We start from the raw sequence: 16621 nt of genomic DNA, 5'->3' as shown, positions 1-16621 counted from the left end.
GGCTACTCCAGATTATAATGAGGGTAATGAAAAGAGGGAGGTAACAAGCCCTTGGGAGCTGAAAAGAGCAAGCGCTTTATAAGAAAAAAAAAGGAGTGCCAAAAGCTACAACTCAGGATTCCTTCTTCTCCCACATGATCTGCGAGGGCCAATCGCTCCGAGAGCAGCCCAGGGAAGTGCTGGGCTGACTAGCTGTCCTGCACTTACAGCCCCACGCCGTCCTGCTGGCTACAGCGGGCTTCTGTACTGCAAAGCGTGGCAGAGCCGCACAGGGTGGCTTCGGGAAACAAAGTTAAAAAGGCTTGAGGCATTTGGGAATACCTATTTTAGCCTGCAAAACGCCTTATTATGCAGGGCTGTGGAAAACCTTTTCCTCCTCCGCGCCGCACAGCTGGCGAGTCATCTCCTGCAATGATGCCCTTACTCATTTTATAAAAATCACACCAGTGTTTGCCAAGGAAAAGTCACTTTAGGGCTGGGCTCTCTGAGTCCCCTAAACCACACAGTACAAGGAGCACTGGAACAAATGAAACCTTTCCAACTGAAAAAAACAAGCACAGCAAAACAACGGAAACCCATAGCAGTAGGCACTCAGAGGTGGTAAACAAACCCCAAAATACCCAGTATCAGTGTTACTGAGAAAAAAAGCGAAGGAGAGGGAGAGAAGCTCGGTTATTCTGGCTCCTCGGTGTAACTCTGTTTGTTTTTTAACAGAGGGGCATCTGTTTTCATTCAGTCCTACATATCTACCACAGAGCTTGCAACACGCAGGTAGTCAATCTGAGTAAAAAAACACACAGAGTAACACCAAAAATGGCCTATTACCATGTCCAGCAATTAATTTGCCATTATATTTCAGACTACCAGTGTTTTGGCTCAGTGAGCACCCAGACTCAGCTACTCTCTCACAGATCTGCCAGTGTGCCCTGTGGTGGGGATGGTGCCCATAATGAGCACCACAGGCAGATGAGAAGCCATAGCACAGCCCTGGGCATACATTTCACGCCCCTAATCTCATGACACTGCCTCTGCCCTGCTGTGAGGACCACAAGACATCGCGATGTCCCCTCACACACCCCAGGCAGGGCAGGGCTGTGGGGTGGCACTGCTGGGATGTCTTGGGGCAGTTGGGTTCAGCAGCATGGCCACTGAAATAACCCATGTGCCACCCTCTCTCCTTGCCATCACCCCACCCTAAGGGGAGATAGGAATGAAACAGTGTAGGACAGTTGGTTTGTTCTCAATTATTCATTAAAACGTGGCTATGGTCAAAAAAAACTTACGGTAGGGGTTTGCTGACATGCAGTCTGTTTTCACTGCACGTTATGGATTTTGCTCTTTGTCATCATGGGGCTTTTGCTGTGCAATAAAATGGAGAACTATAACCATGAGTGCTAGGCATTTAAAATGAATGCTATAGACTGAAAGCCTTCAGGAGCGGTTATTACCATTCACAGCCACCTGCAAGTCCTGTGGCTGCTGTCTCCAGCTCCAGATGTGGCTCTGAGTCTCTCTGAGACTCGAGGGGATGACTTCAAACTTAAGGCAACATCTTGTACATCAGAATGCAGGTCAGCATCCCTAGCAGGCTGCTGCTGGGAGCCACAGAGTGAGGTCTGCCAGCTGGAGAGGCAGGAGGCTGCTCTGGTACAAGCAGAAGAGGGATGGTCACTGCTCCCACCCAGCCCCTCTATTGTGTTCTAAAGAGCAAATACTCCAGGGACTCCCGAATGACAATGATATTCACAGTATTTATCCAAAGAGACATTGACATTCTGTGGGGAAAATCTTATTTGATTAATCTACAGTCCTCTGATCTAATTTTGCTTATGAAATGCTATTGCTGGAAAGCAATTATTAACATTTCATAGTGCTCTGTTTAAATTTTCATAGGGATTCTTTTTCTCCTGGAAAACGCGCAGACTTTGTCAGCTGATGAGATTCCACACTGTTACTTGCAGTATTTCCATAAAGTCGCAACCAGTTTAATGGGGATTTAATGCTTCAAAAACCAGGCCAAGAGAAAAAAAAAAGCCAAAGCAAGAACAAGAGTGTGGCTCTGACTGGGGAACAGGTTTGCCAGGGACAGAGCCCCAGGAGCCCAGCTATATGTTATATTAGGATATCAGAGAGCGATGCACCCAGTGCCCCCTCCCATGCATGATACAGGGCAGCCCCGAGCAGCACCTCTCATCTCAAGAGGGCAGAACAAGAGACAGGGCCATGAATTTCCCTCCTTCCCACACACAAGGGTCAAACCCCAGCATCAGAGCTGCAGGGCTGCTGCAGCTTCTGGGGCTGAATTCTTTGGCTGCGATCCAGCCCTTGCATAGTAGGCAAATAAAACAAGAAGCAACAAGAGCTAGCTGCTCTTGGAACACTCTTTTGAAAGCTCTTGTGATTGAGTTTGGGCACAGTGGAGGGAAGACACGGTTCTCATTTCACTTAAAACAACCCCACCTCCTTGCTTTGTGACTATCCGGTCACTCACCACGTATTTTCAAAACTGCATAAACATGTTGTTCAAATGAGGAAACACCTCTGGACAGCAGTCTTTCAGATGAAAAGTACTAGAGAAGCATAAACTGTTAAGGCTTATATAAGAGAGCTAATGAATATTTCAGTTTCAATTTACAGACTGCTTCTGGAATATTTAATAGAGGAACACTGAACTTCATGCTAATGCATCCCCCATAAAAGCATAAATAGATGAAAGCATCTGTGCATGGTTTACCAAGGCTGGAGGGGAGGCATGAGACAGCTCCACGATGTCCCACAGACATGGAGTTCCTTGGGCACGGGTTATATCTGCCGTTCTCACACAGTAATCAGTCACTTGATCTGGCTGCCGAGATCCATTTCCCCTTTATTGTTAGTTATACTTATCTGGTTATAGCACATCTAAAATTAAACAGCAACGAGATGGTTTCTCTTCAATTGAATGCAAGAATGCTATGAGAACAGCACCGCTTCCCAACCCCGGTGTAGTGCAGGTGTTATTAACATTAATTACTCGGTGTTATAAGAAGCCAGAAACTCTTGTTTTCAAGTCACAGAACAAAAAAAAATCAAGTGTCTGATGTTAATCTGCTGATTTCTGAAGCTCCTTCTATAATTCTGCAGGCAGAAGATAATCTCAGTTGCTGGGTTTTGTCTAAAACATGAATATCCTACATGATTTCTTGCCTATATCTGTGTTTGCAGATGCCCATGCAGCTGCTAACGCATTAAAAGCAGATTATTCTTCATCAGATCTGGGAGAAGTCCTATCTGGGGAGCCCAAAGCTGTGTTTATGATGAGGGTTTCAGGTCTTTCCTGTGTTTTGAATCCTGTCATGGAGAGCAAGACATTCAAAAGCAGAACTTCAGGGCCTAACTGTATTAATGTTTTATGTTTGAATGCAGATGTATGACTGAAAGCTCAACCAGTCCCAGGGGTACTCCAGATGCTTTCCCACACCCCTGCAGCACGTGGGGCTGCCAGCAGCTGAACTGGGGCTAACAGAAAAGAGCAGTGACTTCCACATGGCTGAAGAGTGGGATGGAGAAAGCACTGCACCAGAGAGCTGTCCAGTTGGAAAGCCTGATCCTGACGTGTTCTGAAGGCAAGTCAGCTCCTGTGTGAACTTCTTGTGAGTGAGTTTTATAAAATGAACATGGCTAAGCAAGGCATATCATAAAATCATAGAATGGCCTGGGTTGAAAAGGACCACAGTGATCATTGATTTTCAACCCCCCTGCTATGTGCAGGGTCGCCAACCAGCAGACCAGGCTGCCCAGAGCCACATCCAGCCTGGCCTTGAGTGCCTCCAGGGATGGGGCATCCACAGCCTCCTTGGGCAACCTGTTCCAGTGCGTCACCATCCTCTGTGTGAAAAATTTCCTCCTAGTATCCAACCTAAACCTCCGCTGTCTCAGTTTAAAACCATTCCCCCTTGTCCTATCACTATCTACCCTTGTAAAAGGACGTGAAGGACAGGCTTACAGGCACCTTTGATAAACTTCCAGCCAGAAAAACAGGCTTCTGAACAGTATGCTACATCTCTTCCTTGGTTCTGGTGTCCCAGTGCCAGCATCACAGGATTATGCATTTGCACTTTAAGACTCACATGTTCAGGGGATAGTCACAGTACAAAACATATCTCCTGATCATCAAAGCATTAGGATCCTGGCTAGGCTACTCACACAAACCTCTGCTTTAATGCAAGAAGCATATTAGAAGTGATACACAAGCTCTGTGCAACAAGAATATATTTAGAGGTAGAGTATCACCAAGGCAAATTTACAGCAATAAGGACGTGTGTAAAAAGCCAAGAAGATGAGGGTCATGGCAAGGCAGTTGAAGCAATTCCTCATGTCAGCACTCCCTTGGAGGACCTCGGGGATGTCAAATCAATAAAATAAGCAGTAACAAATCCACAGAACGGAACAGGCTGCACCAGGGTCCTAAAGGAGCTCAGATCTAAAATGATTGTGCTGTCACCCTGAGGTCCAGCTCCCTCATCAGAGGAGTGGAAATTAGTGATATGGTTTTTACAGAGGCCCTCTCTGGGAATCTGGGGTGGGGGAACTCGAAGAAACTCTAAGAAGAACAGAATTACTGACTGCCAATAATTTGATACAAGGAGGAAGATTCAGCACTTTTTGTAGCGTTAAGTCAAGGCCAAAATTTACAAAGAGATTTTAAAGCAATTATATGGTTGTTCTCCTCGCTTTTGATTTTGCAAAAGGCTCCACCAGGAGGATCCACGAAGAAGAGATCATAGAGAAGCTCAGCAGTCAGAGACAGAAAGGAAACAGCCACTTGTGGCTCAATGGCTGCTTAAAGACAGGAAACAAAGGTGGCAATAAATATCTTTGTACAGCGGTGCAGTGTTCCAGCAGACTCCTCCAGAAACTGCACTGCACTGGAATGAGGTCTGTCCAATATCCACACATCCACCATCCATGCATCCGCCATCCATGCATCCATTATCCATACATTCATTACCACAGATCCATACAGGATTTTCTAAAGGGACTAAGTTGAGAGGTGGCAAAATGCTCAGTCCGTCTGGAAGTCAAAGCAGAAACTAGTTGGAGGCACTAAAGGTTCTTATGATATTGATTAAGAAGGTGTTAAAACTGCAGCTTTTAAGTGCTGATAAATGTACCAGGGAAAAACACCCTACAGGAACACAATGCACAGCACGTAATGATGGGATTTAACAGAGCTATTATCACCGAGGAAATAGATTTTGGACAGGTTTATGAAAATCCAATACAAGTGCTCAGCAGGAAGCAAAAAAGCAAAGAGGATTTGAAGATTTTTAGAAAAGTAATTGAGAGCAAAACAATAAACGTCATTACGCTATTATAAAGGTCTGCCCACAGCTTGGTAATTCTGTGGTCTCTTCTTGTAGTGAATGAAGCAGGAAACATAAAGCAAAATGATCGTGGGGCAGATTCAAAGCGAATGAACGGAATTTCTTTCAGCTGAAAAATTGTTCTGTAATATTTCTTTATTTTATGCAAAGCTGAACTCTGGAAGTCATTGCGAGAGAATGCTGCAGCTGCCAGAATATGGAAGACTTCAGAAAGAGATCAGGTAAATTCCTGCAAGAAGCCAACAGGGGCTGTTCCACACAGAACTCTGGCTGGAGGCTGAGCAGGTCCCTGAACCACAGTACCAGGGCTTGGACACACGGGGCACACAGTACTGCTGCACACTTAGCCTGGCATTCCTTTTTTCCCAAAATAGCTGTGATTGCTCACTGACTGCACTGCTAATTCATAAATGCATCAGAATAAGCACTGCTGTGGTCTGTGGCTGCAGGATGGCCCAGCCATCACCGCCCTATGCCCTGTTGCCCCATCTACTTGTGCCACGCCACTTGGTGTCCTTGTGCCACGCTGCTCGGTGTCCCTGTGCCATGCCCATCAGCATCCTTGTGCTGTCCCACTTGGTGTCTCTGTGCCATACCAGTCAGTGTCCCCATGCCTTGTTGCTCGATGTCCTTCTGCTATACCATTTGCTCTCCTTGTACCATGCCCGTTAGTGTCCCTCTGCCATGCCTGCTGGCCACTGTGCAATCTCAGGGATGTAACCTCCCTGTTCCTTTGGCTCTCCCACGGGGCTGGAGGGCACGGGGTGCTCCTGGGCTCATGCAAGCAGGCAGTTGTTTGCCCACGTCTAGCTGCTAATTTGGGCACTATGGTTTCACTCCTACTCACTTTTAAACATCCTATTTTTTCTCAGTCAAACCACACCAGTCTATGAATATTGGCTAAGGCTTCACTGGCCTTAGCTGAACTCTTCATATACCTACCTGAGGTCTGAATCAAGCTAAGAATAGCCACCATCCCGCAGTGCAAAGTCCCTAAAGATGGGGTTTCTCAACAAAACAAAAAACCAACAAAACAAAAAACCAACGAAAAAAAAAAAACAACAAAGCTGGATAATAAGGAGAGTTCAAAAGAGAGGTCAAGAGAGAGGAAGACAGGTCAGGTGACGGGCTTCTTCCCATGCATTTGGATAGCGCTGTCAGGGGAATGAGCTGGAAGTCGTTTCCGTACCGTCAGTGTAATTCCATCTGCTAAACCTATACACAAGACAAATTCCTAGAACCAAACCCACAGGAACTGTGTGAACGTATTTAAGCAGTGGTGGGCTAGCACACCTCCTATCTTCCCGACTCACTAACAAAGCGTTTGGATAACACAGCGATAAGGTCAGAAAGTGTTTAGATAAACTTAGTTTCTTATGTTATCCAAATACCCTACGCAGCCCTACTGCTGGTGTCACTGAACTGTGGGCAGACATTCCTATGGCAGCACAAGGCTCGTGCCTGCGCCAGCTTCATGGGAGGCCTCCCATATTTATTTTCCTTTCAACAGGAGTCCATGATCACAGGGTGACAAAAGAGAGAAGCTGCACATTTTGAACAGGTCTTGAGAGAGATTTTTTTGTCTGTGCTGGAAAGGGAATGCTCAAGTTAAATTCTGACCCCCCAAAAACCAACAGTGCAACAAAACACGTAACGAAATAGCACCTGGCAACACTACTTCAAACACAGCACTGTGGGACTGCTGCATGGGAACATGAAGATTATTCTGTCCAGAAATGCTGAATATTGATTACATGACTTCACTCGGTGGTCCGGTGAGGAAGGCTGACCTTAGGGTGAGGGCCAGGGCTGCCTGGCTATGGGCTGTTGCGAGAGAAGTTGTATAGCCTGTCTCTGCACCTATTTCCTAATTGATAACAGTAATTATGGTATTATATGTTAAAAGAAAAAAGAAAAAAAAAAGGAAATACAGGTTTGTAAGCAGTTTCATTTTCCTTATAAGCAATAAAAGTGGGTTACTTCAGACGAGACGCTTATTGCCTAAAGCTGGACCAGGATTTCCCAATACAGCTTTAAAGACACGCTATCAGCTATTGCAAACCCTGCACAACAAAGACGCTGTGTTTATACGTGTGGCTCTACAAAGCAAACGCACTACCGAAGGTTCAGGTCCCGGCTCTACTGCCATGCACCTGCTGAGGTGGCTCTGCAGAATGCACATAAAGCATGCTGCTGACTACCAGTTAAAACAGCTCCTTTTTTTCCTACAGTCCCCAAACCGTCATGTCCAAGAGAGCCGTGAAGCATAGTAAACCTATTGCTTTGCTGGTTGGTTCTGTGGAGACCGAGGAAAACTGCAGATTGCCTGATGAGTGAAAAGGTCTTCCACAGAAAGTAATAGGGATGAGCAGTGAATTTGGTCACTAGTCCCAATTATGATGCTGCAGCTGTGACCAAAGCACACAATATCTGCTGGAGGCAGAGTTTTGCCATCCTGGTGCCCATACAGTATCTTCACAAATACAGGAGGTAGGATAAATACGGGGCATGCATGTGTCTCTTATCCCTCACCCAAAGATAGAAATTAGCCTCATCTACATCTCTGCAGTATATTAGTTGTCCTGTGTGTTCTGTTACAACAGAATTCATGCTCCTTTTGGCTTTTAATCCTCAATTATTATTTTTTAATATCAGAAGCTCAAGAGTATCAAACAGTTATAAGGTTGTGGGTTTGGTTGTTGGTTTAGTCTTTTTTTTGCTAATAAGAGAAGTAATCCCTGGCAACCTTTCCACAATAAGCCAGCAGTGGAACAGCTTACAACATAAACAGATATTCATGAATTGCACAAGTGAACTGTTCAGGATTTTCTCTCTCCCTGCAGCCAACTGCACTGTGCACAACTCAAGCTTTCCATTCCTGGAACCTGTACTTCTTCCTTGCACTTCTTTTTTTCCACTCGCAGTTTGCAATGCATTATATAGACACCGCAGAGCTCATTTATCTAGCTGGATAGAGTCATCCTGGCCAACAAGCTGCAGGTGTTGTTTTTTTTTCTTCCAGGGTGGGAGCCTGCCAAGTAGCTGGAGCCATGAAGAGGAAAGGGCTTTGCCCAGCTCCCTTGCCAGCCACCACACTGCTTCTCCTGAGACTGAGCACGTAGCCTGCTCCCCTCCTTCCCCTCCTGCCTTTGGGAAATGCTTTTGGTGAGTGGGAAGGATGGGAGGCAACCCAGAACCCGACGCGCTGCAGCAATGCAAATCACACAAATTGCCCTCCTGCAGACATTCCCTCATCTCCCCCCCAGCCCGCCTGTGTCAGCCATGCTGCCTTGGAGCACATTCCCTTCTCCACCTCTCCCCCAACCCTACGCCCAATGCACATCCTCCCCCCTCCAGCAACAACTCACCCAAGCCTCTCCTCTGCTGATTCCCCCGCTGCTCGAAATAGGCAGACCAAGAGAGCTGGTTGATAAGCTCCATACCAGCACTGAATTTCTCTTTACTATCTCGATTCCAGTGTGACGAAAATCTTGCCGTCTGCCCTCTGTTTATGCTGGCACCCTATCAAGTCCCTCTACCAGGCTTCCTCCCTGCCCCACTTTCCGAACATACAGCTCTCTTTCAAATCAACCCCACCGTGTTCCTCATTTGTTGTTGTCTACTTAAGGTGTTGCTCCATGTTTATGGAATGTAGTTTTACTGGAAAAATTCCTTGGCCAAAACCTTCAAAAGGAACTACTCATCTTGGGTCGATTTTCCATGACACTTGCAAAGCTTTGGCTTTCTGGGAGCATTGGTTTCCTCCGTGTGAACATAAGCCCTCTTTGAAGTACCTCAAATTGGGCAACCAGAAATTGCAGAACTGAAGTTGCACCTGACCTTTGAAAAAGGTTGGTCCTGTTTGCATTTGCTTAATTAGATCTTGACAGGTAAGTGCTGTACTCCTCTATAAGGACATGAAATTAAGGCAAAACTGGAACCTGAAGGGCCATTCTACTGTGGAAGTCTTTTGCACCAAACCAGAAACCACTGATCACTCGACAGTCATCAGGATTTGTGCTGGCGTAGATTAGAACCGTGTCTGAAGCTCTGTCTATGAATGGTAACACAGATTGCAAAAGATTGAACCAGTGATTCCCAGACTTCAGGCTTTATTTTTCTCCCTTTTATGCCCTGTGGAGCTTATGACAAATAACACGCTCACTGTTTCATAAATATGTTACCAAACAGAATGGGTTGTACAATAAAGGAAAACCAAACGGCATTCTGAACATTTTGCATTCAAGTCGCTAATAAACGCACACTGCTTTGAAAGTAAACTTTGTTCCTACTTTGCTCAGCCTCGTGAAAGTCCATGTGACAGGGAGGCACCTGTGAATGACTGGGAAATAATTTGTAAAAACAGCAATTGTGATGTGAAGGATTACATGCTCCCAAAAGACTGCGAACGGGAAACAGGCTCTGTGTCCCACAGTGTAGGTGCAGCTCGGCTAGGAAGTGCTCAGTCACATCATAAACCTCCCTCTGACTTTGTTCCTAATTGGCAGCCTCGTTAACAACATCAGCAGAGAACTATTTTCTGAAACCTGCAAGCTAGGAGCTCATGCCATAAACTTGTCATGGCCTCACTTTAGAAGGGCCTACTAGCAGCGCCTGTGAAAACCAGGACACCTGGCTAAACTTCTGCAGTATTCATGTATCACCAATTACCCTATCAAATGCACTCAGGTGGCAGCTGAGTTGGCTTTCTCCCACTTGTAGCAGCTGCAGACACATCTTTGGTGCTGTCACTTGGCCAGGACCCTGGAGGGCAACAAGCAGCACCAAGGGCAATTTGCCTCCTCCATCTCTGACACCTGTCTCAGGATGACATGTCCTGCCTACAGAGGCTCCTGTTTATGTCTTCACTATAAAGGACTCGGTGTGACCTGCTCAGTCCTTGCAGAATGCATCCCCACCACGCTTGCTGCTTCAAGTCAGGGCAGATGATTCCCATCCCATATGTTATTTGTAACACAGTGCAGGGCTATCTGGATAGATCACAACAGAAAACCTCTCCTCCAGGGACAAAACAGTACATAAGTGAAAGAGGAAGCACAACGACCTCTCCTGGGTCTGCCTGCCAGTCAGACAGGCATCTTTGTTTCTTTCATTGCACTAGCATGGGTTGCATAAGCAAAGACTCAGAACTGCTGCATGCTAAGGAGTACAGAAAAGAATTCAGTACTCGTTTTATAAAAACTACAGTATTCGACAGCTTCCTCCTGATTATTTCCTACTTATTGTGTTATTGCTGACTGTTTCTTCCCTTGAAGCCACGTGGACATGTATGTATTACTCAGGCATCTACTGGAAAAAATAATTGAGAGACAAGATGTCCGGTGTAAAACAATGCTCTCTGTTAAAGGAGTGGGTCGTTAAATAAGAGCATCCACAAATAGAAAGGGCTGTAAAAACAAATAGGGGAAAGCATCTGGTTTGCAACATCTCTGCACTATTTGCAGTAGCTAAATCTGGACCCAATTAATGATCTGTTTATTTTCCAAAATTTCAATAAAATGCCTTGGCAAAAACTTAATCTGTCTCTGGAGAACGTCTTGTTTCCTTCCATATGTTGCCTGATCTGTCACAGCAATAAAACCCTTCCCAGCTTCAAGATCCCTGGCAACTGCACCAATTGATCCTCTCCGTATAAGAGGAGAGAATTGTTCCAGCACTCTGAAAGTCATGATCCTTCCTTAAGAGAGAGCAGCAAGAGTGAGTGCTGTGTGTTGCAGCCTCTGCCATGACCTAAGCCTCAGAGATTTACAACAGCTCTGTGCATCCTGGTGTTCCTACCTACAATTCAACCCATCTGTTTTATAATCCCTCTGAAACTGCTTCTCTGAAATGCTGCTATGCCACAATTAATGTATATGCCTTGGCTTGGTAATACTTGTCCTGTTGTCCTTGTTTCAAAAGAAACAGCTTAGGCAGTTTTGTAATTACATATTTTTATGGTTTTGTATAAAACAAACCAGATGTTCCACAGTCAATTTTATTTGGTTGTGTCTTTTGTAACCTAGATTCGGAGATTTATTTGATCTCCATTTGAAGATTACGTGCAGTAGCCTCTACTTCATTATACATCAGCACTGTGGATGCGTGGTACCTTCCAGCTTCGAATGAACTCTCACGCATCCTACTACACTGATTTCATACATAGTATTGTTTAAAAGGAGATGCTGTTAGCTTAGAGGATAAACGGAACAAAACAGATGAGCCCAGAGAAGTGAACACTTAACGCTGTGCCTAAGTTCACATAGCTGCATAGTAGCTGCTCTGCTGAATTCAGGCCATAATCAAATATCAGCTTTGTTTTGAAATAAAAGCGCTTGAAACTTTTAGGGACATACATAGAGAGCAACTGTAGTTACCAAAATATGCATTTGCCGAGCTGATGTAAAGCTACATGCTTCTGGCTCTCTGGGAACCAACGCTTTCAGGAGTGACAGAGTGGATCAAGTCAGGGTGATAAAAGCCATCCTTAATCAGAACCCAGAGCGTTTCTGCTGCTTTGAGGGAACTTGCTCTGTATTTTTGTCAGTACAACTGGCAGAAAAAAAAAAACACAAAAGAAGTTCAAATCTTTACCTGATAATGAAGCTGTAGGAGATCTTCCAAGGGAGGAAACTGACAAAAACCCAAACATCTCACCCCGTGGCAGGTAGAGAAGGTCAGGTTACATATGTCTCATTATGCATGTTAATGGAGATTACCAACATTTTTAAATCTAACTGTGTCTTTTTGGCTATATCACTTCCCAGTCTGTTCAAAGATAGCTGATGGGCTGAAGGGTAATACGGAGCTTTGAAAATCTCAGCTGAGAAAAGTAATGGAAGTTATGGTAAAGGTGGATGAAGTAATAAATAGCGGAGAAAAGAAGACTCAGCTGTCATTTTTACTTTCCTACGAGACGAGAACTGCAGTGATGTACAGTAAAATATTAAAGCTACAAATTAAAGTTTAAAAATTGAAGAGGAATGATGTGTGCCATGCACTGGTTTTACTTGCAAGTACGTGATCCCAGTCACTGGCTACACTGCTGCCCCTCTTCCCATCAGCTTTCTCTCAACTCCCAACTCCTTCAGTGATTGCCCATGTTGTATCATTTTCCTCTATTTCTGCTACTCTGAAGATGTGCATGTTCTCTACTTCAAACAGTGACATCATCAAATTGGAAATCATTTGTTTTCCAAAAAATAAACTGGTGCCGAGCTTCGCTGAAAATCCTAACTTCATTATACCCATGAAAATACTCACCTTCTATTACTTTCATTTACCATTAAAAACATTTACTACACCAAAGCAAAACTTTTGTCTATTAAAAGCATTCCTTCCTAAGTTTCATGTGAATATCACATGCTTATTCAATCCACAGCATTTAAAGTCGCTCAACACTCTTTTGTTTTGCACCAGGAGACAGATAATTCCATATTTGCTCCTGAAACTGCATTTGCAAGTTGGGATTGCTGCAAAATATTTACAAGAAAAGAGTGTGAATAGTTCACAGACTTGTCAGAATCCATCTGTTTGTGTCTATTAATGGGTGCATTCCCAGCTGTGGTCTCTCCAATGTCATAAATAAAAAGTTCTTTCTTACTACAAATCCAGTGGCCGAAATCTCCCTGTATAAAATTGATTCATTTCAATGAAATCTGTCCTTATGTTAAAGAGACCTCTTAAAATGAATGAAACCATGAGATGCCAATAGCATATTCTTTCAGCAGTAAAACAACTCATAAAGGACTCACAGTCTCAAGTAATTTACTACAGCATTATTCTGGATAAGCTATTAAATAGCATGTCATTCAGTTCAGGATGGGTGGGGGTGGTATGGCGGAGAGATGTATTTACGGGAGGAATGAGACTCACATTAAAAATAACCAAAAAACAGTGTGCTGAGATGAATATTCAGGTCTCACTCCTCCATGCAGAGAATCCAAAATAAAGATCTATGCAACGCACTCTGGGGAACACCAAAGTATCAGGTGATTCTCAATCTTTAGGAATTCCTCTAGGAACCCTTCTTTACCAGTGCTAGGTGTAATTATCCAGTATTCTAATGTAAAGAGCAGTGTTTGGACCTCTCTCCCCCAACACTCCCTCACGCTATCCCCTTAGAATCATAGAATGGCTTGGGTTGGAAGGGACCCAAAGGATCAAGTTCCAACCCTTGTGCCACAGGCAGGGCCACCAACCTCCACATTTAATACTAGACCAGACTGCCCAGGGCCCCATCCAACCTGGTCTTGAACACCTCCAGGGATGGGGCATCCACAACCTCTCTGGCAGCCTGTGCCAGCACCTCACCACTCTCATAGTAAAGAAATTCCCCCAGATATATAATCTATACCTTCCCTTATTAAGCTTAAAACCATTCCCCCTTGTCCTATCACTATCTACTCGAGTAAAAAGTTGATTCCCCTCCTTTTTATACTCCCCTTTTAAGCACAGGAGGGCTGCTATGAGGTCTCCTCGCAGCCTCCTAGCTGATGAACAAGCCCAGCTCCCTCAGCCTGTCTTTGTAGGGAACGTGCTCCAGCCCTCTGATTGTCTTTGTGACCCTCTTCTGGACACTCTCCAACAGCTTCACATCTTTCCTGTACTGGGGACCCCAGACCTGGATGCAGTACTGCAGATGGGGCCTCACGGGCTCGCTTGGAGCTGGCACTCCCAAGAACTTCTTCCAAAACTGCAGTGACGGAAGACCAAATAAGATATTTCAAGCCTAGATTCAGACAGATCTACATATGATAGGGGTTCTGTTGGAACTCTGCTGAAGGTATGTTCTCTTTAAGTTCTTTCTATAATAAAACCAACACTATAGTTCCTGTTTCCACTGTGCTGCTGTGTTGAACAACCTGTGAAGGTTCGGTGTCTTCTGTCTCATCATGAGTACTCCAGCCCCCAAAATAGGCTGCTTGACCTCCCAGGGGGAACCAACACAATTCATTTATGTCTAGCAACAGAAAATACCAATTATCCCTGTATCATCTTAGATCTGTAACAAGTAAAATTAGCAGAGTGTCAGTGGAATTTGGAAAGCTATTTTTAAGTTAATGAACTTCAGGGCCACATTTTTAAGTATTTACAGAATTGCCACTCGAGTTGGTGAAATGCCATGTCAGTTTGGGTAGTCCTGTAAGTGAATAGGATTCACAAAGCTGCACCTTCAACAAAGCTTGCTTACTCTCACAGGCAAAGCTTAGGATGCCTCTGAGTCCTTCCCTCCTTCTGCAGTCAGGTGGATCCCAAACAACAGCACTTTCTTAACCAGCCTTAGTAAAACCAGCTACTGTGCCTAGTATTTGTCAGTGCATACCGTGCACACATACTCCTTGATAGTACTGTATGTAAATTACTGCCCTCTACTGGAACGACTGGCAGAGTATTTCACATTAAATTAATTATTGCCTAAATTAATTTGATGGATTTTTGGAGTTTGGGCTTTTTTGGAACCAAATACATTTAATTGCAAATGTTCTCGGTCTCTTCTTGTACCACGTGCAGTTTCTTACTTGCTCATTTCTGTATATATTTAATTTCTGCTTGTTTGCTGGTTATGCTGCACCAGGATGGTGTGATAGCCAAAATATCCTATTTTTTGATCTGTAAACAGACACACCAAGGAGCCACTGAAGTGCATCGCTGATGCTCAATGCCAGTCAAGAAGCCTCTTACACCGTCTCGCTTTTAAGCCTGTAATAATGAAACCATCACCCAGATTGAAAATCATTGAAAATACCATTCCCCAAACTAATCTTTAAGGAATCATAAGAGAGGTGCTACTTCTCTAAAATCATAAGGCTGACTTAAAAGCGTGATGTTTTACAAAATGTATCACTTCTGTTGGTTTTCTTCTCCCCAGGCTGAAGATCACATTTCCAAGCTTTCCTTTTCAAACTTGCAGTTAAAATGAACTTCGCATTTATTAAAAGTAAAATACCCTTTCATATGAAAGCTGAGTTTTTCAATGAGTCGTGACTCAAGCTGATAATGTTTTAAAGGAATTATGATATATGCCATTGCAGGAATTGGCCATGCTATGACAGGAGAATAAAAGAACAAGACAGCACATCTGTCTCTCAAGAACTGTGAGAAATACAGAATATGGAAAGCCAAACATAAATCAAACAACTGCTCTGCTGTAAGGCCGTGCCAGTACTGCTGGCAAGTATTACAAACCGTGAAGTCATCCAAGTCCTCAGAACCCTTATGACTATTTTTAAAAACATTAAAATTGGGGACCTATTCTGCAGTGGTTTTGTCATTCAGACAGAAAGTGCTGACACGGAACTCCCATCAGAAATGGCCCTGTGCTAATTCCTAAACCTGAAAATCTCATCCTGCTGTGGATGTGGTTGGAAAGCACCAGAGTGAGAATCCCACTGGCAGAGCCCTGCTGAGCCCCAGGAGCTCCCCAGGCTGGGGATCTGCTAGCCAGCCAGCACCAAGGCTGCAATGATGCAAACTACTGTGGTGCTCAGGTAGCAGCTAAAAGTTTACCGTGGTATAAATGTTTTATGTAGATGGCCTGTCACAGTTCTTATTGTAAAAAAAGTCACTTGTGCAGGGATACTGACAGTGGTCTGTAGTATTATGTTCATACAAATAAATACAGCACACCTCATAGGAAATAACTAAGATGCACAGTTTAATATGCCGTGACTGGGATTAAGAAGCAATCTTGGGATGGAGAAATGTCATTACAGTTATATGTCAGACAAGTTAATTATTTACACCAATCTATACGAGCTCCTATGTATCTTAAAAATATAGGAATACCAATAAGCACATCCAACGTTAAGTTCCTATCTAAATACATAGGAACTTAATAAGCACCATACATTCTTCTGGAAAAACAGTACTCTAATTTGCTTCAAGTCATGGTCAGCAGACAGCAGCAATACTTGCAATGGTAATGGGAATCCTTCATAGAGCTATGGTACACCACAATGAGCAGTTATCAGCTTTATTCTGCTCACATAGGTGGAATGAGCCATCATCTGCAGGTGGAATGAGCCACACACACTGTGTATGTGCAGAGAAATACTGACAAATATTTGTTTATTGGAAGAACCTGGTGGTGAAAGTCAACAGCAAAAATAAAGAAGTTGTACTACTAACAGAACCTCGTAACACTCTAGGCAAAAAAAGACATGTTCTGCAGACTGATGCCATTAAAATCAGTGAACAACCAAGCTCCAGACAGAGTGAGATTTATCGAGGCCAGTTGCCTCAGATGGTATCCA

The 16621-nt window shown here is 44.1% G+C and overlaps 1 protein-coding gene across 8 annotated transcripts in view; it reads right to left on the bottom strand.

Annotated features, from left to right (window-relative positions):
- The window catches only part of STARD13 (StAR related lipid transfer domain containing 13), a 300043-nt gene that overhangs the window by 126870 nt on the left and 156552 nt on the right, over nucleotides 1–16621 (bottom strand). The window contains exon 1 of one of the 8 annotated variants that reach the window (XM_025146829.3): nucleotides 8735–8964. The exons of the other annotated variants lie outside the window; for them this stretch is intronic. Coding sequence (XP_025002597.2) covers nucleotides 8735–8807 — 73 coding nt within the window. The 5' untranslated portion in view covers nucleotides 8808–8964. Of the gene's footprint in view, nucleotides 1–8734; nucleotides 8965–16621 lie in introns of those variants that run through there. 8 annotated transcript variants of the gene reach the window in all.

This window comes from Gallus gallus, chromosome 1, assembly GCF_016699485.2.
Source record: "Gallus gallus isolate bGalGal1 chromosome 1, bGalGal1.mat.broiler.GRCg7b, whole genome shotgun sequence".
NCBI classification, from domain to species: domain Eukaryota; kingdom Metazoa; phylum Chordata; class Aves; order Galliformes; family Phasianidae; genus Gallus; species Gallus gallus.
The sequence above is the reverse complement of the archived record's forward strand: the minus strand, read 5'-3'. Positions and strand labels throughout refer to the sequence as shown.